Consider the following 22,236-nt stretch of genomic DNA (forward strand, 5'->3'; position numbering starts at 1 on the left):
AGGTGTGTGCCTTTCCAAATCATGTCCAATCAACTGAATTTACCACAGGTGGGCTCCAATCAAGTTGTAGAAACATCTCAAGGATGATCACCTGGGAGGAGCCTGTGCTACTTATGCCCCTGGGAGGAGCCTGTGCTACTTATGCCCCTGGGGAGGAGCCTGTGCTACTTATGCCCCTGGGGAGGAGCCTGTGCTACTTATGCCCCTGGGAGGAGCCTGTGCTACTTATGCCCCTGGGGAGGAGCCTGTGCTACTTATGCCCCTGGGGAGGAGCCTGTGCTACTTATGCCCCTGGGGAGGAGCCTGTGCTACTTATGCCCCTGGGGAGGAGCCTGTGCTACTTATGCCCCTGGGGAGGAGCCTGTGCTACTTATGCCCCTGGGGAGGAGCCTGTGCTACTTATGCCCCTGGGGAGGAGCCTGTGCTACTTATGCCCCTGGGGAGGAGCCTGTGCTACTTATGCCCCTGGGGAGGAGCCTGTGCTACTTATGCCCCTGGGGAGGAGCCTGTGCTACTTATGCCCCTGGGGAGGAGCCTGTGCTACTTATGCCCCTGGGGAGGAGCCTGTGCTACTTATGCCCCCTGGGGAGGAGCCTGTGCTACTTATGCCCCTGGGGAGGAGCCTGTGCTACTTATGCCCTGGGGAGGAGCCTGTGCTACTTATGCCCCTGGGGAGGAGCCTGTGCTACTTATGCCCCTGGGGAGGAGCCTGTGCTACTTATGCCCCTGGGGAGGAGCCTGTGCTACTTATGCCCCTGGGGAGGAGCCTGTGCTACTTATGCCCCTGGGGAGGAGCCTGTGCTACTTATGCCCCTGGGGAGGAGCCTGTGCTACTTATGCCCTGGGGAGGAGCCTGTGCTACTTATGCCCCTGGGGAGGAGCCTGTGCTACTTATGCCCTGGGGAGGAGCCTGTGCTACTTATGCCCCTGGGGAGGAGCCTGTGCTACTTATGCCCCTGGGGAGGAGCCTGTGCTACTTATGCCCCTGGGGAGGAGCCTGTGCTACTTATGCCCCTGGGGAGGAGCCTGTGCTACTTATGCCCCTGGGAGGAGCCTGTGCTACTTATGCCCCTGGGGAGGAGCCTGTGCTACTTATGCCCCTGGGGAGGAGCCTGTGCTACTTATGCCCCTGGGGAGGAGCCTGTGCTACTTATGCCCCTGGGGAGGAGCCTGTGCTACTTATGCCCCTGGGGAGGAGCCTGTGCTACTTATGCCCCTGGGGAGGAGCCTGTGCTACTTATGCCCCTGGGGAGGAGCCTGTGCTACTTATGCCCCTGGGTTTTTTCTGTTTTTTTTAATTTGCAAAGATTTCAAAACAAACTTCTTTCACGTTATTATGGGGTATTGTCTGTAGAATTTTTAGGAAAATAATGAATTTAATCCATTTTGGAATAAGGTAACAAATAGTGAATATAGTGATTACTTTCCGGATGCACTGCGTGAGATATAGATATGAGATATAGATATATTATATACACACACAATGTATCCAGAAAGTATTCACGTCGCTTCATTTTTTCCTTTTTTTTTTTTTTTTTTTAAAGCAGAGGCCCTAGAGAATAAATTGGCAGGTGTTGGAATTTTTTTATGCAGCACTATATTTGTGCAGGGGTTTATGAACGCTTTTTTGGGAAAAAAAAAAAAAAAAAATACATTTAGAATTTTAACCAAAAAAAAAAAAAAATATTATATAATTATATATATATATATATATATATATAATATATATATATATATATATATATATATATATATATATATATATATATATATATATAATGATGTTACGCCAACGCGCTGAACAACGTAAAAATTTTACTATGCATAGGTGACGCCTTAAAAGCCTTTACAGGTCACCACTTTAGATGTACAAAGGAGGTCTGCTGCTAGAATAACTGCCCATGATTTGACATTCGTGGCGACACCTCACATGTGTGGGACGATCGCTGTTTGAGCCTTTGCATGGCTAGCATTGGGAGATGGGAGCACTTTTTATTTAAATTCTTACACTGCTGCTTTCAATTATTTTTATTGCTGTCAGAAGGAATGTAAGCATCCCATGTGACAGTAAGAGGCATGTGCCAGTTACTCTTTATGGAAAGATCTACAAGACCCCAAATCCCTACTCCGCCCTTAAAAATATATATATATATATATATATATATATATATATTATATATATATATATATATATATATATATATATATATATATATATACACATACACAAGATCGGTGTTTTTGGATACTAATCGATTTTCGAAATAATGGCGCCATTCACATTTCGGTGAACGGGACGCGATGCCATTGCTTCCGGGTTACCATTGTGGATACTTGATCAAAGCTGATCTACAACTAGCCAGCAGATGAGCCAGCTGGTAGCTCGGGTCTCCCGGTTGGACTGGAGAGCACCGTGCACGCCGTAGAAGGCGGGAGGGAAACATCCAGTGATGTACTACCAGGTACGCGATTTGGCGGCAATACTGCTTTTTAGCCACTAGGTGGCGCTGTCAGTATAGGAATTCATTACAGAAAATTAGGGGATTTTTTTGTCTAGTTTGCATAAAGGTTTTATAAATAGACCCCCCCCCCCCCCTCAATGGTCTCACCTCCTATGGAGTGTCACTTCCTCTCCGGCCTAAATGCTACAAACATGTCACTTAATGAGAGCCGGGAAAGGAGGACACCATTATAGAAGATAAATGGTCTTCAATTACAATTGGAGGGTTTCTAGTCTGTAGGTGGGCAAAGGTTGAAGTGGTAATACCGGGATCGTGTTTCAGGTTACAACCATGATCCCAGTAGGTTTTTTTTTCCTGTAGACCCGGCGACACTCCTATGTAAAAGTGATCCAAGCAGCTATAGAGCCACTGGATCACTTTTACAGGCCGTGGCAGAAGGGTGTCCGGGTGTCCCCCCCCCTGCTATCTTTACTGGGCTCTCCTATCCAATTGGGGGGGGCACGGTGAGGATGCGACTGGCAGAATCACCTTCCTGACACACAATGAGAGCATGTGCGACATCAGAAACCGGAAGAAACGAGATTTCGGCACTTCCGGTTTCGAAAGCCATTACCTGCATTGTGAAAGCATCCGGATCAACTCGATCTCGGTGTAATCAGATGCATTGGAAGCCAGAGGAGAGATCTGAGGTCTAACAGAACCCAGATCTCTCCATAAAAAAGACGAGCCTGCAAGGCCCATGTATCATGAGAGGTTGTTCATCCCTAGGGTTAGCAATAAAGTTGAAAAAAAAAAAAAAAATTGAATAAAACTAAAAATAAAATTTAAAGCTTCCCAGCCCCCCCCCCCCCCCCAAACATCAGAGCAAGAGCAATCATTTTTGGCACCAAACCTCCTGGTGTAACCGTAAACCCATAAAGACATTTAAAGTTTCGCCTATTGAGATTTTAAGTCCGGTAGTTTGGCGCCGCTCCCAGAGAGCGCGCAATTTTAAAGCGTGACATGTTAGGCATCTATTTACTCCGCGTAACTTCATCTTTTATGTTTAACCAATTAAGTATTATATTTGTGTTTTTTTGTGCATTAAAAATTAATTGAAGTGTATTTTATCCCAAAAAAAAACTTGCATTTGAAAAAAAAATAAAAAAAAAAAAAAAAAAACAACACACTGCAAAACCCATTTTGAGGGCTTCCGCTTAAAAATAAAAAAAAATTCTATATATATTTTTGCAGGTAGGAGAGAAAAAAAAAAAGTGTCAGACTAGGCCGCGTGTTGAAGTGGTTAAAATAAAAAAGGGATGCAGACACTGCAACTTTCCTCATCAGAACACAGAGTACCAGGGGATTATAATGAACCAACTGGACGTCGTCGTCGTCCCCCAGCCAGGAAATGAGGCTCTATGGGACATGCTGCAGCTCCAAGGCACACATTAAGGCTTAATGTGCACGGGACGCTGAGGGAACCTCCTGTGAAAGAATTTTTTTTGACAACTTCAAACCGGCGTTTTAAAAACACCCGTTTTGCTGCGTTTGCGTCTAGGAGCGTTAATTGAAGATGACATCATAGGACCCTCCCAAAGCCCAAAAAACAGTATTATTCAACTATTTCAGCATTCTGTGAGACCAGAGTGGCAGCAGCTGAGAGCAGCGGTGTACTTGTACTATGAACCTCAATTTCGGTGCTTTTACACTATAAATTCCATAATGAGCATATGTGTGGGGAAAAAAAAAATGCTACTTTAATATAATTGAATTTTTATATTGCAATTGATTAGTATATTTTTTTTGTTTATTTTTTATTATAAGCTGTATATGTAATTTCTTTTTATTTATTTAGTCTTTCAAAATTTAATTGCAATTTTTTTTTTATATTTAATTTTTAAATTGCATAGTTACATAGTTACATAGTAGGTGAGGTTGAAAAAAGACACAAGTCCATCAAGTCCAACCTATGTGTGTGATTATGTGTCAGTATTGCATTGTATATCCCTGTATGTTGTGGTCATTCAGGTGCTTATCTAATAGTTTCTTGAAGCTATCAATGCTCCCCGCTGAGACCACCGCCTGTGGAAGGGAATTCCACATCCTTGCCGCTCTTACAGTAAAGAACCCTCTACGTAGTTTAAGATTAAACCTCTTTTCTTCTAATTTTAATGAGTGGCCACGAGTCTTGGTAAACTCTTGCAATTGCAATTGATTAGAATTTGTTTAATTTTTGTTTTTAAAGCTGTATGTATAATTTCATTTTTTTATGCAAATTTTAATTGCAATTTTTTAAATACTTTTAATTAACCCTAAACGTAAACCCTAACTTGTTCTTCACGGGGAAAACCCTAACCCTCTAGCCCTAATGGGAAACCCTGACTAGAAACCATAACACCATGACCCTAACCTTGTTCTCAAGGGGAAACCCCTAACCATAACCCCCCTAACCCTAAAGGGAAACCCTAACCGGAAACCCTAACTTGTTCTTCAAGGAGAAAACCCTAACCATAACCCCCTAACCCTAAAGGGAAACCCTAACCGGAAACCCCAACTTGTTCTTCAAGGAGAAAACCCTAACCATAACCCCCTAACCCTAAAGGGAAACCCTAACCGGAAACCCCAACTTGTTCTTCAAGGAGAAAACCCTAACCATAACCCCCTAACGGGAAACAATAAATCTTACCATAACCCCCTAAACTTGTTCAAGGGGAAAACCCTAATGGGAAACCATAACACTTAACATAACACCCGAAACTTGTTCAAGGTGAACACCCTAACCATAACCCCCTACCCCTAATGGGAAACCATAACTCCATTGACCCTAAACTTGTTCTTCAAGGGGAAAAACCCTAACCATAACCCCCTAACCCTAATGGGAAACCCTAACCGGAAACCCTAACTTGTTCTTCAAGGAGAAAACCCCAACCATAACCCCCTAACGGGAAACAATAACTCTTACCATAACCCCCCAAACTTGTTCTTCAAGGGAAAACCCTAACCCCCTAAGCCTAATGGGAAATCCTAACCCTAAACTTGTTCTTCAAGCGGAAAACCCCTTAACCCTAGCGGGAAACCATAACTCCATGACCCTGAACTTGTTCTTCAAGGGGAAAACCCTAACCATAACCCCCTACCCCTAATGGGAAACCCTAACCCTAGCTCTAACCGGAAACCATAACACATACCAAAACCCTAAACTTGTTCAAGGCGGAAACCCTAAATTTCATGCAACTATATTTGATCAAGTTGGGGGTGAAGCTCAATGGTGGGGTCATCTGGTTGAAATCAAACATATGGGTCAAATTCCAATTCTACTTTGGCTGACAGCAGTGCTGGTGGTGTATTGGATTGGATGATGGGCTCATTAGGGGTATATAAATGGTCTATGAAGCATAGCAAGCAATTACAAGTCAAACATTTTTTTTAGTGTTTTTTTTTCATCATTTGCTATCATTTTTAAGTTTTGTAACGTAAAAAAAAAAAAAAAAAAAAAAAAAAAAAAAAAAAAAAAAAAAAGCTTATAAAACGAAAAAGCGGCTAAACGCCGGTACTGCGTCTAGCGTCTGAAACGTCGGAAGCTTCGGCGTCTGAACTAATTTTTTTGCCTTCAAAGAAAAGCCTATAAAAACGCAACGGCCTAAAAAAACGATATTAAACTGAAGCGGTGTACATGTACTCCACAAGAGAACATTGGATGAGTTCGGGGGAAGCTGAAAAAAAAAAAAAAAAGCAGCCGACTGCCTCTGAACGTTCGTTTACCAGCCGCCGAGTACACGAGGCCTAAGAGAAGATCTCACACTCGGCAAAAACGAATTTTTTATTACAAGCGGGAAGAAGGGGGGGGTGACATATGGGGGGGGGGGGTAATGGGTACCAGTGTATGTAAACCTTAACCAACCCCCAGTGAAAGAGTTAAATAGATTCCAATGTAGCAAATTAAAAGATATCATTTCTGTACAATTTACTGGTTTTCTAAAATGATACAAACACCCCCATCCCCCCCCCCCCACCTGCGCATTCACAGATCTCACCACATCTCATCAGTCAGCTGCCTAATATACACCCTCCTTGTACTGTAAGTGAAAGACGCATGGAGGAAGTCCGACCACACCCGCCGTATCCTGTGTACTACCCACCGCTACGAGCAAAACCCCACACACAATCCTCCAACCCCGCCAGGGACCTCCGGTGTGTCCAGCGGTGTGCAAAACACACCACAAGTTCATACCACCACACATGCCGATCACGACTGCCAAGAGATATAGATATAGATATTTTTATTAATTAATGTAGAACACATCCAGTCTATCTATACATGGAAATGCCTGTGTAGGGCCAGCATGTGATTCCACTGCATATGGTTATAAAATATAATCTACTAAAAATTTAAAATAGCTAATGTAATATAATAAAATAAGCAATAAGAGTGTGTGTTATAGAATATGAAATTATAGAATATTCCATCGCACTAATCTGTGGACTACTTTTCCATCAATAAAATATTTGTAAAAGTAATTATAGAATATGAAATTATATATTTCATATTCTAACACATATATGCTCATTTTATATCATATTACATTAGATATTTCATACTTTTTATTATACATTTTTAGTAGATTATATTTAGAACCATGTGTGGTGGAATCACATGCTGGCCCTACACAGGCATTTCCATGTATAGACTGGGTGTGCCATTATCTCGGTTTCTGGCTCCCAGGTGTCATCTATACAGGTAACAGGCTGAGATTAGGAGCACTCGCTTAAAGGGAGTGCTCCTAATCTCAGCTTGTTACCTGTATAGAAGACACCTGTCCACAGAAGCAATCAATCAGATCCCAATCTCTCCACCATGGCCAAGACCAAAGAGCTGTCCAAGGATGTCGGGGACAAGATTGTAGATCTACACAAGGCTGGAATGGGCTACAAGACCATCGCCAAGCAGCTTGGTGAGAGGGTGACAACAGTTGGTGTGATTATTTACTAATAGAACAAAATAACTGTCGATCTCCCTCGGTCTGGGGCTCCATGGAAGATCTCACCTCGTGGAGATTCAATGATGATGAGAACGGTGAGGAATCAGCCCAGAACTACACGGGAGAATCTTGTCAATGATCTCAGCTGGGACCATAGTCACCAAGAAAACAATCGGTAACACACTACACCATGAAGGACTGAAATCCTGCAGTGCTGGCAAGGTCCCCTTGCTGAAGAAAACATGTACAGGTCCATCTGAAGTTTTCTAATGGACATCTGAATGATTCAGAGGAGGACTGGGGGAAAGTGTTGTGGTCAGATGAGACCAAAATCCAGCTCTTTGGCATCAACTCAACTCATCGTGTTTGGAGGAGGAGGAATGCTGCCTATGACCCCCAAGAACACCATCCCCCACCGTCATACATGGAGGTGGAAACATTATGCTTTGGGGGTGTTTTTCTGCTAAGAGGACAGGACAACTTCACCGCATCAAAGGGACGATGGACGGGGCCATGTACCATCAAATCTTGGGTGAGAACCTCCTTCCCTCCGCCAGGGCATTAAAAATGGGTCATGGATGGGTATTTCAGCATGACAATGATCCAAAACATGGCAACAAAGGAGTGGCTCAAGAAGCAGCACATTAATGTCCTGGAGTGGCCTAGCCAGTCTCCAGACCTTAATCCCATAGAAAATATGTGGAGGGAGCTGAAGATTCGAGTTACCAAACGTCAGCCTGGAAAACCGTAATGACTTGGAGAAGATCTGCAAAGAGGACAAAATCCCTCCTGAGATGTGTGCAAACCTGGAGGCCAACTCCAAGAAACGTCCGACCTCTGTGATCGCCAACAAGGGTTTCTCCACCAACCACTAAGTCATGTTTTGTGAAGGGTTCAAATACTTATTTCACTCATTAAAATGCAAATCAATTTATAGCTTTTTTGAAATGCGTTTTTCTGGATATTTTTCTCGTTATTCTGTCTCTGACTGCTAAAATAAACCGAACAATAAAATTATAGACCGATAGTTTCTTTGTCAGTGGGGCAAACGTACAAAATCAGAAGATGGTCAAATAAATACTCCCCCACCCCTCAGTGTGTGTGTGTGTGTGTGTGTGTATGTAATGTAAATATATATATATATATATACACACATATACACATACACACACACATACACACACACACACACCACCCAGTAGATCCATGTGATTCACCACACATACTTTATGAAAATATAATCTAATAAAAGTAGTAATAAAAAAAAGTAAAAATATTTAATAGGGGTGTGTGTGTGTAATATATATATATTTAGGGTGCAAAAACCTGCTGACAGGATTCTAGAATCGTCACTCAGCAAGGGGCTAAAGTTGAATGGTGACCTCCAATTAAAAAAATAAAATAAGAAAGGATCTAGAACAAAATAAAACAAAGATAATAAATTAAATATATAAAAAAATGTAAGCGCTACGGTACCTAAAACTGCATCCAAAATTAAAATGTTTCCCTAATCCACCTGCAAAGTCCCACAAATACTTCTCCCGCGTGCACCACGGGAAGTGTGAAGACCAGCAGCTGAACGATCAAATTCAGCTGCTTAGCTTCACACGTCTGGCGGGGCACAGGGGAAGAGAAGGAGCAGATCGGCTCTATGATCTTCCATCCATGAAAGACACAGGGGAGGGGGGGGGGGGGGTTTAGAACGGTCAGTGCAGGCTCTGGGCTGTATGGGAGAGACGCTCTTAGCTCAGAGCCCTGCAGCCAGTAACCCTGCTGGGGTCCCTCGACAATGGTGGAACGCCAGAGCCCAGCCTTAAGTGCGACCTTTGCAACCCTGGTAGTTCCGCCACTGCACAAACACCTGTTGATCCTGCCATCGAAGTCCACTAATGCAGGTGTGACAACAAAGCTGCACTGTTCTCAAGTCCAGAGCAGAGTTGTCACCCCTCTCACGTAGGCGGTGTGCCTGTTTGCACTACAGCGGGAGGAGAGAATGTTGCAGGGGGTGTGGTTATCAGCATTATCACTTCTGATTGACAAGCCTGTAGACCAGGGGTCTCAAACCGGTGGCCCTCCAGCTGTTGCAAAACTACAATTCCCATGAGGCATTGCAAGGCTGATAGTTAAAAGCACGACTCCCACAGGCAGAGGCATGTTTGCGACCCTCTGCTGTAGACTGTCAATCAGCACCTGGCCCCACCCACTGCTGTCCCGGATTGGAAGCACTGGCTCTGCTGCTGTGAGCTGCAGTGTCTGGGAGGGGGAAGCAGGTGAGACACGGAGAGAATTCGGCTCAGCCAGAGAAGGTAAAAAAAAAGTAAATTTTCTGTCTCTATGTCTAGGTAGGCAACCTCAGTACTCCAACTGTTGTGGCACTACAAGCCCCATGAGGCATTGCAAGCCTGACAGTCACAGGAACGACCCCCCAGGGGCAGGGGCGTTGCTAGGTCTACAAAAGATCTGGGGCTTGAGCCCATAGCAGCGTAGTAAAGAAAGTCATTACGCTTGGGTGGGCATACACATGTATATACAGTAATATACGCATGTGTATATCCCCAGAGAGCCCCACACTTACATCAGGGTCCCCAGAGAGCCTCCTCCTTCCATCAGAGTCCCCAGAGAGCCCCCCCCCCCACTTACATCAGGGTCCCCAGAGAGCCCCCCCCCCCCCACTTACATCAGGGTCCCCAGAGAGCCCCCCCCCCCACTTACATCAGGGTCCCCAGAGAGCCCCCCCCCCCTTACATCAGGGTCCCCAGAGAGCCCCCCCACTTACATCAGAGTCCCCAGAGAGCCCCCCCACTTACATCAGAGTCCCCAGAGAGCCCCCCCACTTACATCAGAGAGCCCCCCCCCACTTACATCAGGGTCCCCAGAGAGCCCCCCCCACTTACATCAGGGTCCCCAGAGAGCCCCCCCCACTTACATCAGGGTCCCCAGAGAGCCCCCCCACTTACATCAGGGTCCCCAGAGAGCCCCCCCCACTTACATCAGAGTCCCCAGAGAGCCCCCCCACTTACATCAGAGTCCCCAGAGAGCCCCCCCACTTACATCAGAGTCCCCAGAGAGCCCCCCCACTTACATCAGAGTCCCCAGAGAGCCCCCCCACTTACATCAGAGTCCCCAGAGAGCCCCCCCACTTACATCAGAGTCCCCAGAGAGCCCCCCCACTTACATCAGAGTCCCCAGAGAGCCCCCCCACTTACATCAGAGTCCCCAGAGAGCCCCCCCACTTACATCAGAGTCCCCAGAGAGCCCCCCCACTTACATCAGAGTCCCCAGAGAGCCCCCCCACTTACATCAGAGTCCCCAGAGAGCCCCCCCACTTACATCAGAGTCCCCAGAGAGCCCCCCCACTTACATCAGAGTCCCCAGAGAGCCCCCCCACTTACATCAGAGTCCCCAGAGAGCCCCCCCACTTACATCAGAGTCCCCAGAGAGCCCCCCCACTTACATCAGAGTCCCCAGAGAGCCCCCCCACTTACATCAGAGTCCCCAGAGAGCCCCCCCACTTACATCAGAGTCCCCAGAGAGCCCCCCCACTTACATTAGGGTCCCCAGAGAGCCCCCCCCCCCACTTACATCAGGGTCCCCAGAGAGCCTCCACTCCCTTTGGGGACCCCTGCAGAGACCCGGGGCTATAGCCTCAAAAGCCACCCCCTAGCAACGCCACTGCCCAGGGGCATGATGGGAATTGTAGTTTCACTACAGCTGGAGAGCCAAGGTCGCCTGCCCCCCCACCCCCAGTGCTGTAGAAAAGTGAAGTTCTATAAATCTAGACACTTACGTTCTCCTCCTCTTCATTGGGGGAGATCTTGAACGAGATCTTGAGGACGAGGAGGATGATGAGGATGACGAGGACGATGAAGAAGCAGAACGACTACCGCTAGAGCGCCCCCTCCACGTGGACTTCTGCGGACTGGGGGAATTCCTGTACTTCCTATAGCAGCGAAGGGACCTCCGGGACACGGAGGGTTTCTCACTCCTGACATCAGTTCTCGCCTCCCCCAACTCGCTGCGACAAGGCGAGGAGTCCGGGGACAATAACACTGAACCGGGGGGGATTTTCACTGCAGACTCCGATAGAACCTTAGTCCTATGATCCAGGGGCTCATTGCTATCCTTCTGGGTGTTTCCGCAGGGTGGTGGCACCGGGTGGGCAGGGCCAGCATTGGCGCTCTGCTTGCCATTGACAGGAGGTACCTTGGCCGCGCTCGGCGCGGGGCACGCGGTGTTCTGCGGCCGTTTGCTGAACTGCACGATGGGCTTAATGACGATATTCTGATGGTGCTTGACGTTCCAGCGCGACCCTTCTTCCCTCTGGGTCGCCTCCGCGCTGCTCTCTGGCACCGCCTCAGGAACCTTCTGTTGACGGGTCGCCGTAAGGATGCAGTAATCATGGTCGCCGGACCCCACGTGGACAGCCGGCAATGCCGCGGAGGGAGCCGGTGGGAGGGTCCGGTTTCTCAGCTTGCTCTGCGGCAAAGGTTTGGGCTCGATGAGCTTGGCGGTCTTGAGTACCGAGGCACATGGCTTCTCCTGAGCGCTCACCGGCGCGGGCTTGGACATCCCATTCAGGGGTCGGCTGGTGGACTTCCAAGGCTGATGCGGTGGAGTGGCCGGAGGGGTGAGACCTTCAGACAAAAGGAGGAGCTTTGTGTTAGAATGATATCAAGCTTAATGCTAAGACAGACAACGGGATTTACTGTTGTGATTGGCCACAGTTAATCACATGGTACAGATGGGCTGACCAATCACAGAGCTCATCACTATAGTACGCAATGAAAAGGCGAAGCCTCACTGAGTACAACAGTAATGTGATCTGCTGTGATTGGCCACAGTGGTCACCTGGTACCGGGCCAGTACAGTGATCTGTCATCAGGCTTGTCCGGTGGACGCGGTGAGTGACAGATCACACCGGAACGAGGCCCGTGGGGCGCAATCGTGGGAGGACCACATATGGCGCCTTCCCAGGACAACAGTGCTCCCGCCCAGACGTCATCGTACAATAATTTCGGACGGGAAGGTGTCAACTGGCTGCCGCTCGGCCTGTGGCAGAACGTCACCGAGGCCAGCCTCTCGTCCCTCCGGGCGGACGTCATATGACTCATGGGCCACGATCTGCCACCAGTTGTGTCCACCAGACACAGTTGATCAGTGTACCGGCCCCGCTGCCAGTACCATGAGACTGCTGCAACCAATCACAGCAGGTCACATGACACTTGTAAACAATGGATGGCTTCCTTTCACGCCATTCATTGTCTACAATAGTGTTGCTAGCTGTGATTGGTCAGCGATCACATGGTACAGCATGGTCCAATCACAGCCCAGCTCTGTATAAGGTGGTCAATCACAACAAATCAAACTGCATGAGTAGATTTAATTTAGAAAAATGCGTGCTTAGAGCATTTTTTTCCCAACATTGCTAAAAAGGAAACCATGCGTTTAAAAAAAAAGAAAAAAAAGAAAAAGAAGAACTGATCACTTTTGCCAGAGTAGTAAAACGTTATTATATTGCTTTGTTCAGTTGAGTGTGTGAAAAAAAAAAAAAAAAAAGCGTAAGAGAAACAAAAATTTTAAAAAAATAAAATTTTACATTTCTTTTAAATTTGGGAAAAAAAAAAAAAAAGTGTAAAAGAAAAAAAAAAAATTAAATGTAAAATTTTTTGAATTTAGTTTTTTTCTTTTACACTTTTTTTTCCCCCCCACACACTCTGAACATAGAAATATAATAACATTGTACAACTCTGGCGAAAGTAATCAAAGTAACAAAAAAAAAACAAAACGCGAACTTCAAAAAAAAAAAAAAAAAAAAAAAAAAACTCGCCATTAATACCTCAGACTGTCTACTTTCCAAAAAGGAGTCAATTGGGGGGTATTTGTACTGGCATTTTAAGGCCTCAGTACATCAGGATTGATCGATTATCAGTGTGTGGACTCTATAACTTTCCTACAGACTAAATAATATACACTGATCTGGTCATTTTCACCAAAGAAATGGAGCAGAATACAGTTTGGCCTAAATTTATGAACAAAGTTTTATAAACAGAAAAGAAAAATGTTTTTTTTTTCCCCCCTTTTTAAATTTTTTGTCTTTTTTTCTTATTTAGTAAAAAATAAACACCCCCAGTGGTGATCAAATACCACCAAAAGAAAGCTCTATTTGTGTGGGATTAAAAAAAAAAAAAAAAAAAAAAAGATAAAAATCTCACGTGTACAGTGTTACATGACCGTGTAATTGTCATTCAAAGTGTGACAGCGCTGAAAGGTGAAGATTGGCCTGGGCAGGAAAGGGGGTGAAAGTGCCCGGTATGGAAGGGGTTAATATTTTAACCACTTCAGCCACGGAAGATTTGGCTGCTGAATGACCGGGGCCATTTTTTGTGATTCGACACTGCGTTGCTTTAACTGACAATTGCGCGGTCGTGCGATGTTACACCCAAACAAAATTGACGTCCTTTTTTCCCCCACAAATAGAGCTTTCTTTTGGTGGCATTTGATCACCTCTGCAGTTTTTATTTTTTGCGCTATAAAACAAAAACAAAAAAAAAAAAACAAAAAAATCAAAAAAAGATCAAAAACACACCAACACAATATTTTGTACTTTTTGCTATAATAAATATCCATTAAAAAAAAAAAAAAAAAAAAAAAAAAAAAAGCAAATTTTTTCTTAGTAGGCCGATATATAGCGTCTACTAAATAGAGGATAGATTTATAGCATTTTTATTATTTATTTTTTTGTTACTAGTAATGGCGGTGATCTGCGATTTTTATCGGGGCTGCGACATTATGGCGGACACATCGGACAATTTTGACACATTTTTGGGACCATTGGCATTTATACAGCGATCAGTGCTATAAAAATGCACAGATTACAGTAAAAATGTCACTGGCAGGGAAGGGGTTAACTCTAGGGGGGGGGGGGGCGGGCATCAAGGGGTTAATTGTGTTCCCTAGTGTGTGTTCTAACTGTAGGGGGGAGGGGACTGACCTAGAGTAAGTGATGGATTGTGGTTTCTAGCTATTAGGAACTCACGATCTGTCTCTCCTCACAGAACAGGGATTTGTGCATTTACAAACACACTTCCCTGTTCTGGCGCGAGTGCGCCTGCTATCCCGCTTAAAGGAGCCGACCTACAGCTACGACGGCTCGCGGGATCGTGCCGACCTGCTGCAGTATAATGACGGCGGCTGGTCAGCAAGCGGTTAATTTACCAGCATGGTTTTGGAGGGTGGAGGAAACTCGCGCAGGGAGAAAATGCAAACTCCATGCAGACAGGTCCCGGCTGGGATGTGAACGGGGGGGGGGGGGGTCCCCAGTACTACAAGGCAGAAGGACTAACCACCAAGACAGACCTTGAATCCGTCCAGATGCAAAGAAATAACCAGCAATGATAGGGGACCAACATGGCTGCCCACTCACCGGCTGTATTCACCAACTCCGGTGCCAGATGTTTCTCTGCAGGAGGCTTCTTTCCCATTGGCTGCTCAGATCTGTCAAAAAGGATAAAAAAAATTAAAATAAAGTTGCTATTCATAGATAGCCCCTTGTACCCGTGTAATCACATCGCAGCAAAGCGACGTCTGCTGCTCTACCTCGGCATGGACAAAGTAATAGGTCTCTATTAAAGTGCATCAAATCCCAACATAAAAATCGAATATATTGCCACTTAACAGTCCTTAGATGAGCGCTGGCTGCATTTTTTTTTTTTTCTGGCTTTATTTTCAAAATGATGATCCCGCCAGTAACATTTCCTGTTCTGGGGTGACAACACTCACTGTATTGCATCTGTAGAGTAACAGCGTTGTCACCATAGGACAGGACGACAGAACACTCCCCCCCCCCTTCTAGTTATACATGTATAAAAAACCTAGTGTGAACATAACTATATTCACTTTTCTCATTTGCACCCTTTTCAAATTATGGGCAAGAGTCAAGATAGGTTCATACAAAACAATGAAAAAGAAAAACACCACATTACGGCCACTAGATGGAGCTGAAGATCATAGGAAATAAATCTTAGTAATAGAAACATTGTAACAATTCTAAACTTGAAGACCCGGCTTTTTCTGCCAATTTTGTTTAAAACAGTATTTTTTGCTAGAAAATAATATTATATTATTATATTATGAAAAAAAAAAAAAAAAAAAAAAAAAAAAAAAAAAAAAAACGCAACATGTATAATGTATACGTATTGCGGTCGGCAAGTGGTTATACAATGAATCAGAAAAATACCACATTACGGCCACTAGATGGCACTGAGGATCATGGGCAATAAATATCTTAGTAAAAGAAACATTGTAACAATTCTGGAGGGAGCTAAGAAATGAATGGGGCTTCCATAGTAGCAACGGTTACATATGTTAAAGCAGTTTTAATCCCAAAAACAAACATACTATTTTTATTTATTTTTTTAAAGGAAGTTTGTTTCTGGGATTAAAACTGCTTTAACATATGTAACCGTTGCTACTATGAATGCTACCCATTCATTTCTTAGCTCCCTCCAGAATTGTTACAATGTTTCTATTACTAAGATATTTATTGCCCATGATCCTCAGTGCCATCTAGTGGCCGTAATGTGGTATTTTTCTGATTCATTGTATAACCACTTGCCGACCGCAATACGTATACATTATACATGTTGCGTTTTTTTTTTTTTTTTTTTTCAGCCGGTGGCTGGCTCTCTCATGACAGTGATCCGAGCGGCTCATTAGCCACTGGATCGCTTTCAGAAGTGGCAGGAGGGGGCTTCCCCCGCCACTTGCTGGTGTTTCACGGGCTTACCGTTTTCACCAGCGCACCCCCATGTAACGATCTGATGGTGCAGCCCCCGCTGGTCACAGAAGTGAACAGAAACCAGATAGTCTCCGATCGCTTCTGCGGCCTTGGAGGATCGGAGCGAACTCATGACATCACTTCCGGTCTACGGTGGAAGTAAACAATTTTATTGCAGCTTACTAAATTCTTAAGCTGGCCACACATTATTCAATTTTCTTATTTCATTTCCTTTAGATTTCCCTTCAGCTATGCAGTTCAAGGGCCTTCCTGATTGCATACAAACTGAAAGTGTTTGGGTCTGACCTCATATTATATGGTTTTGGTAAATCTAAAAGAAAAGTTGTACAAGAAAATTGTTTAGTTGTTTTTAGACTGAAAATTTTAAAATATATTCTCCTTCATAAAATATATACACTCACTAATATATATATATATATATATATATATATATATATATATATATATATATATATATATATATATATATATATATATATATATCTCTATAAAAAAAAAAAAAAAAATTATGAAAAAGGAAAAAATGATAGATATCCATCTATAGAGTGCTAAAAAAAATAAATATATGTAAATACTTTTTTTTTTATTAATAAATAATTTATTCATAATATATAAAAGTTTTCCCCTTCAGCCCCTTACAAAAAAAAAAAAAAAGTGTGTGTATAATATATATCTTTACTACACACACTATTATGAACGGGACTGAAACATTTATAAATAGTATAAAAAAAGTATATATATATATATATATATATATATATATATATATATATATATATATATATATATATATATATATATATATATATATATATATATATATATATATATATAATGAAAGGGATTTTTTTTTTTTTAATCTATATATTTATTATCCCCCTTCAGTCCCTTTCATTATAAATATACTCTAAAATTTTTATATATATAGCCATTTTATGAAAGACTGAAATACACATTTTTTTGCTTTTATAATATACACACACATAGTGAGTCTTTCATAAATTTACTATATATTTTTTATTTATTTTTTTGACCCTGTACAGAAAAAAAACAAAACACAAGCAGTAGAGAAGTATGGTGCCGGCATTGTGGAGGGCTGTGGTGGGTGTCAATATGTCGAGCTGTAGGGTAACTCTCACACTTACCCCGAGTTTCCTACAGCCATTTTATCAGGACTGGGAGGAAGACGCTCCTCATCTTTAGCTGCAAAGAACCAAACGTGTTAAACTACTGAGCAAAAAAAAAATTAAAAAAAAAAAAAAAAAAAAAAAATAATCACACAAAGTCTTATTGAGAGAATAGAATAGCAAATCAGATCACAAGGAGTTTTCCCTACAACATCTCTATGGACATAGAAATCCTAATAATAAAAACAGGTCATTCCAATACAATCCATCTGTAGCATTTACCTATTTAATTCAACTTTTTCTAATTTGTCATCTCTTCAAAACTTGGGGCGGTTCGGGCGTCAGCAGTAAAGAGTCACTAGTTTTAGTGGCATTTTAGCAGCCCAACAAAGGGGTTAATAGCTCCCGTTTTGCTGCGCTGCCGAAGCACTTTGGCAGAGCTGCCCATTCATTTCAATGGGCAGGGGGAGGTTCACAGGTGCCCAGCTCCCACTTCCTCCCCCTGGCACCGGAAAGAAGATCTCCTCTCCCCCCTCCCTGCAATCTTCTGGGACACGTCACAGGTCCAAGAAGATTGGGGTGTCCACTGTTACAATGCCGGCGCCGTGGAGGGGGGGGAGAGGAACGAGGCTTCGGGTGGCCGCATCACTGGACCATGGGACAGGTGGGTGTCCCCCCCAATCACTCCCCTGGCTCACCGTCACTGATCCAGTGCCTCCCCAGCTCCAGCACCGCTCTCTTTTCTTATTAATCTCACGGGAGACGTAACGCGTTAGGAGCCCTTTTGCTCAGGAAAAAACTCCTGCAGCAGCAGTGCAAATTCACTGCGATAAAAAAAAAACAAAAAAAAACAAAAACACTGGTGTGGGTACACCCTAAAATCAATACAAAAACCTTATCCAAGCATGCAGCATGGCAAGCCAGGAAAAAGGGGGGGGGTCTTGACAAGGGCACCCCTCCTAAACCATACTAGCCCTCTTCCCCACAACCCTGGCCGGTGGTTGTGGGGGTCTGAAGGCAGGAGCTTTTCAGAATCTGCCAGATCCTTTGCTCCCCAATGTGAGGGGGTACCCACATTCACCAGAAAAAGGTCAAAAAAAAAAAAAAAAAAAAAAAAGTTTGACAAAACCCTTCATAAAAAAAAAAAAAAACAGTAGCTGGCTCCTGCTGACAGCAACACCGTCTGACAGTTCTTAAATAACTAAGGGGTGGGGCAACCAGGCGTCATCACCGGATGGTCCCGCCTCCTTGTCAGTTCATTAACGCAGCATGCCTGTGGTCTGGTGAACGTGGCTGCCGGCTTCCCGGCCCACTACAAAAATTCACATCTGAAAACAGGACCTGAATAATTGCACATGTGTGAACCGAGCCCAAGTCAGTTCTGTCAGTATCAAAAGAGGAAGCGAGGGAAGGGAGAGGAAGAGGAAGCGAGAGAGAGGAGAGAGAGAGAGAGAGAGAGAGAGAGAGAGAGAGAGAGAGAGAGAGAGAGAAAGAGGAAGCGAGGGAAGGAGAGAGAGAGAGAGAGAGAGAGAGAGAGAGAGAGAGAGAGAGAGAGAAAGAGGAAGCGAGGGAAGGGAGAGAGAGAGAGAGAGAGAGAGAGAGAGAGAGAGAGAGAGAGAGAAAGAGGAAGCGAGGGAAGGGAGAGAGAGAGAGAGAGAGAGAGAGAGAGAGAGAGAGAGAGAGAGAGAGAGAGAGAGAGAGAAAGAGGAAGCGAGGGAAGGGAGAGAGAGAGAGAGAGAGAGAGAAAGAGGAAGCGAGGGAAGGGAGAGAGAGAAAGAGGAAGCGAGGGAAGGGAGAGAGAGAGAGAGAGAGAGAAAGAGGAAGCGAGGGAAGGTAGGGAGAGAGAGAGAGAGAGAGAGAGAGAGAGAGAGAGAAAGAGGAAGCGAGGGAAGGGAGGGAGAGAGAGAGAGAGAGAGAGAGAGAGAGAGAAAGAGGAAGCGAGGGAAGGGAGGGAGAGAGAGAGAGAGAGAGAGAGAGAAAGAGGAAGCGAGGGAAGGGAGGGAGAGAGAGAGAGAGAGAGAGAGAGAAAGAGGAAGCGAGGGAAGGGAGGGAGAGAAAGAGGAAGCGAGGGAAGGGAGGGAGAGAAAGAGGAAGCGAGGGAAGGGAGGGAGAGAAAGAGGAAGCGAGGGAAGGGAGGGAGAGAAAGAGGAAGCGAGGGAAGGGAGGGAGAGAAAGAGGAAGCGAGGGAAGGGAGGGAGAGAAAGAGGAAGCGAGGGAAGGGAGGGAGAGAAAGAGGAAGCGAGGGAAGGGAGGGAGAGAAAGAGGAAGCGAGGGAAGGGAGGGAGAGAAAGAGGAAGCGAGGGAAGGGAGGGAGAGAAAGAGGAAGCGAGGGAAGGGAGGGAGAGAAAGAGGAAGCGAGGGAAGGGAGGGAGAGAAAGAGGAAGCGAGGGAAGGGAGGGAGAGAAAGAGGAAGCGAGGGAAGGGAGGGAGAGAAAGAGGAAGCGAGGGAAGGGAGGGAGAGAAAGAGGAAGCGAGGGAAGGGAGGGAGAGAAAGAGGAAGCGAGGGAAGGGAGGGAGAGAAAGAGGAAGCGAGGGAAGGGAGGGAGAGAAAGAGGAAGCGAGGGAAGGGAGGGAGAGAAAGAGGAAGCGAGGGAAGGGAGGGAGAGAAAGAGGAAGCGAGGGAAGGGAGGGAGAGAAAGAGGAAGCGAGGGAAGGGAGGGAGAGAAAGAGGAAGCGAGGGAAGGGAGGGAGAGAAAGAGGAAGCGAGGGAAGGGAGGGAGAGAAAGAGGAAGCGAGGGAAGGGAGAGAAAGAGGAAGCGAGGGAAGGGAGAGAAAGAGGAAGGGAGAGAAAGAGGAAGGAGAGAGGGAGGGAAGGGAAGGGAAGGGAAGGGGAGGAAGGAAGGGAAGGAAGGAAGGAAGGAAGGAAGGAAGGAGGAAGGAAGGAAGGAAGGAAGGAAGAAGAAGGAGAGGAGGAGGAGGGAGGAAGGAAGGAAGGAAGGAAAAGAAGAAGAAAAAGAAGAAGGAGGAGAAGAAGGAGGAGAAGAAGGAGGAGAAGAAGGAGGAGAAGAAGGAGGAGGGAGGAGATTTTCTTCCAAATTTTCATTTATATAATGAAATATAAAAACCTAGTGGTGATCAAATACCAGCAAAAGAAAGCCCTTTGTGTGGGGAAAAAAAAAAAAAAGGATATATAAACGTTTGGGTACAGCGATGCATGACCGCACAATTACCAGTCAAAGTAGCGCAGTGCTGAATTGTAAAAAAAATGGCCTGGTCATGAAAGGGGGGTTAAAACCTTCTGGAGCTGAAGTGGTTAATATTACATCTCTAATGAGAAGAAAAGTCAAGTTGTCAGCCAATAGAGTATTCTCTTTGGGTTGTGTGGATTTGGGTCTGACCATGGACATCCCTAGGAAGGCCCCCTGATCCCCGGGAATTCATATGTTGCAGAGCAAGCGGTTCCCAGTATGAGCCCAGTGCCAACTAAGCAAAGTCTGCTCAGACAATGGGAACCACCAAATTCCTCATTCATGTCCCTAAGCAAGGCGATGATCAGTGGTGCAAACCTACAAATAGAGACATTAATAACAGAAGGGGACATTTGTATCTGGAATGCCCATAGAAACCCATTATACCTGCATGCTGGTTACAGGGCCCGTGGCTTGCAAGGTAATGGAACAGATCAGGGTGCAAACAACGCAACCTGCACCTTTAAAGTCCTCCAAAATAGTAAAATGATATCCATGTATCCAGACAGGTAACCCCAACCACCTGTCCTCCGGGAGGTTTTACCCCCCCTTCATGATCAGAGCTACTTTAACTGACAATTGCGCGGTCATACACAAATTAAATTTAGATTTTATTTTTTTTTCACACAAATTGAGCTCTTTTAGTGGTATTTGATCACCGCTGCCTTTATTTTTTGCTATATAAAAAAGGAAAAAAAAATTTAAAGAAAAACAAAAATAAATATTTCCTAATTGGTTATAAAAGACATCCAATAAAATCAAATTTCTCCATAGGTTTAGAGCAAAATGTATTTTGCTACATGTCACAAGTGCCGGCAGTAATCAGGGGCTGATCTGGGGACACTCGTATAGTTCCGATTGTGATCTACAGCGCCTTGAAAAAGTATTCATACCCCTTGAAATTTCCCACATTTTGTCATGTTACAACCAAAATCATAAATGTATTTTATTGGGAATTTATGTGATAGACCAACACAAAGTGGCTCATAATTGTGAAGTGGAAAGAAAATGATAAATAATACAAATAAATAAATAATGTGAAAAGTGTGGGGGGTACATTTGTATGGCGCCCCCCGGAGTCAATACTTTGTAGAACCCCCTTTCTCTGCAATTACAGCTGCAAGTCTTTTTGGGGACGTCTCTACCAGCTTTGCACATCTAGAGAGGGACGTTTTTGCCCATTCTTCTTCTTTGCAGAATATCTCAAGCTCTGTCAGATTGGATGGAGAGCATCTGTGAACAGCAATTTTCAAGTCTTGCCACAGATTCTCAATGTGATTTAGGTCTGGACTGTGACTGGGCCATTCTAACACATGAATATGCTTTGATCTAAACCATTCCATTGTAGCTCTGGCTGGATGTTTCGGGTCGTCGTCCTGCTGGAAGGTGAACCTCCGCCCCAGTCTCAAGTCTTTTGCAGACTCCAACAGGTTTTCTTCTAAGATTGTCCTGTATTTGTCTCCATCCATCTTCCCATCAACTCTGACCAGCTTCCCTGTCCCTGCTGAAGAAAAGCATCCCCACCACATGATGCTGCCACCACCATGTTTCACGGTGGGGATGGTGTGTTCAGGGTGATGTGCAGTGTTATTTTTCCCCCACACATAGCGTTTTGCCTTTAGTCCAAAAAGTTGAATTTTGGTCTCATCTGACCAGATCACCTTCTTCCACATGTTTGCTGTGTCCTCCACATGGCTTCTC

At 44.7% G+C, this 22,236-nt stretch overlaps 1 protein-coding gene across 1 annotated transcript in view; it reads right to left on the bottom strand.

The window, feature by feature from the left end:
- The window catches only part of PPRC1 (PPARG related coactivator 1), a gene marked incomplete in the record, with an annotated part of 45,716 nt that overhangs the window by 6,997 nt on the left and 16,483 nt on the right, over window positions 1-22,236 (bottom strand). The window contains 3 exon segments of the mRNA XM_073595361.1: window positions 11,211-12,057; window positions 14,847-14,917; window positions 17,366-17,423. Coding sequence (XP_073451462.1) covers window positions 11,211-12,057; window positions 14,847-14,917; window positions 17,366-17,423 — 976 coding nt within the window.

The sequence above is a fragment of the Aquarana catesbeiana genome, linkage group LG08 (assembly GCF_042186555.1).
Source record: "Aquarana catesbeiana isolate 2022-GZ linkage group LG08, ASM4218655v1, whole genome shotgun sequence".
NCBI classification, from domain to species: Eukaryota; Metazoa; Chordata; class Amphibia; order Anura; family Ranidae; genus Aquarana; species Aquarana catesbeiana.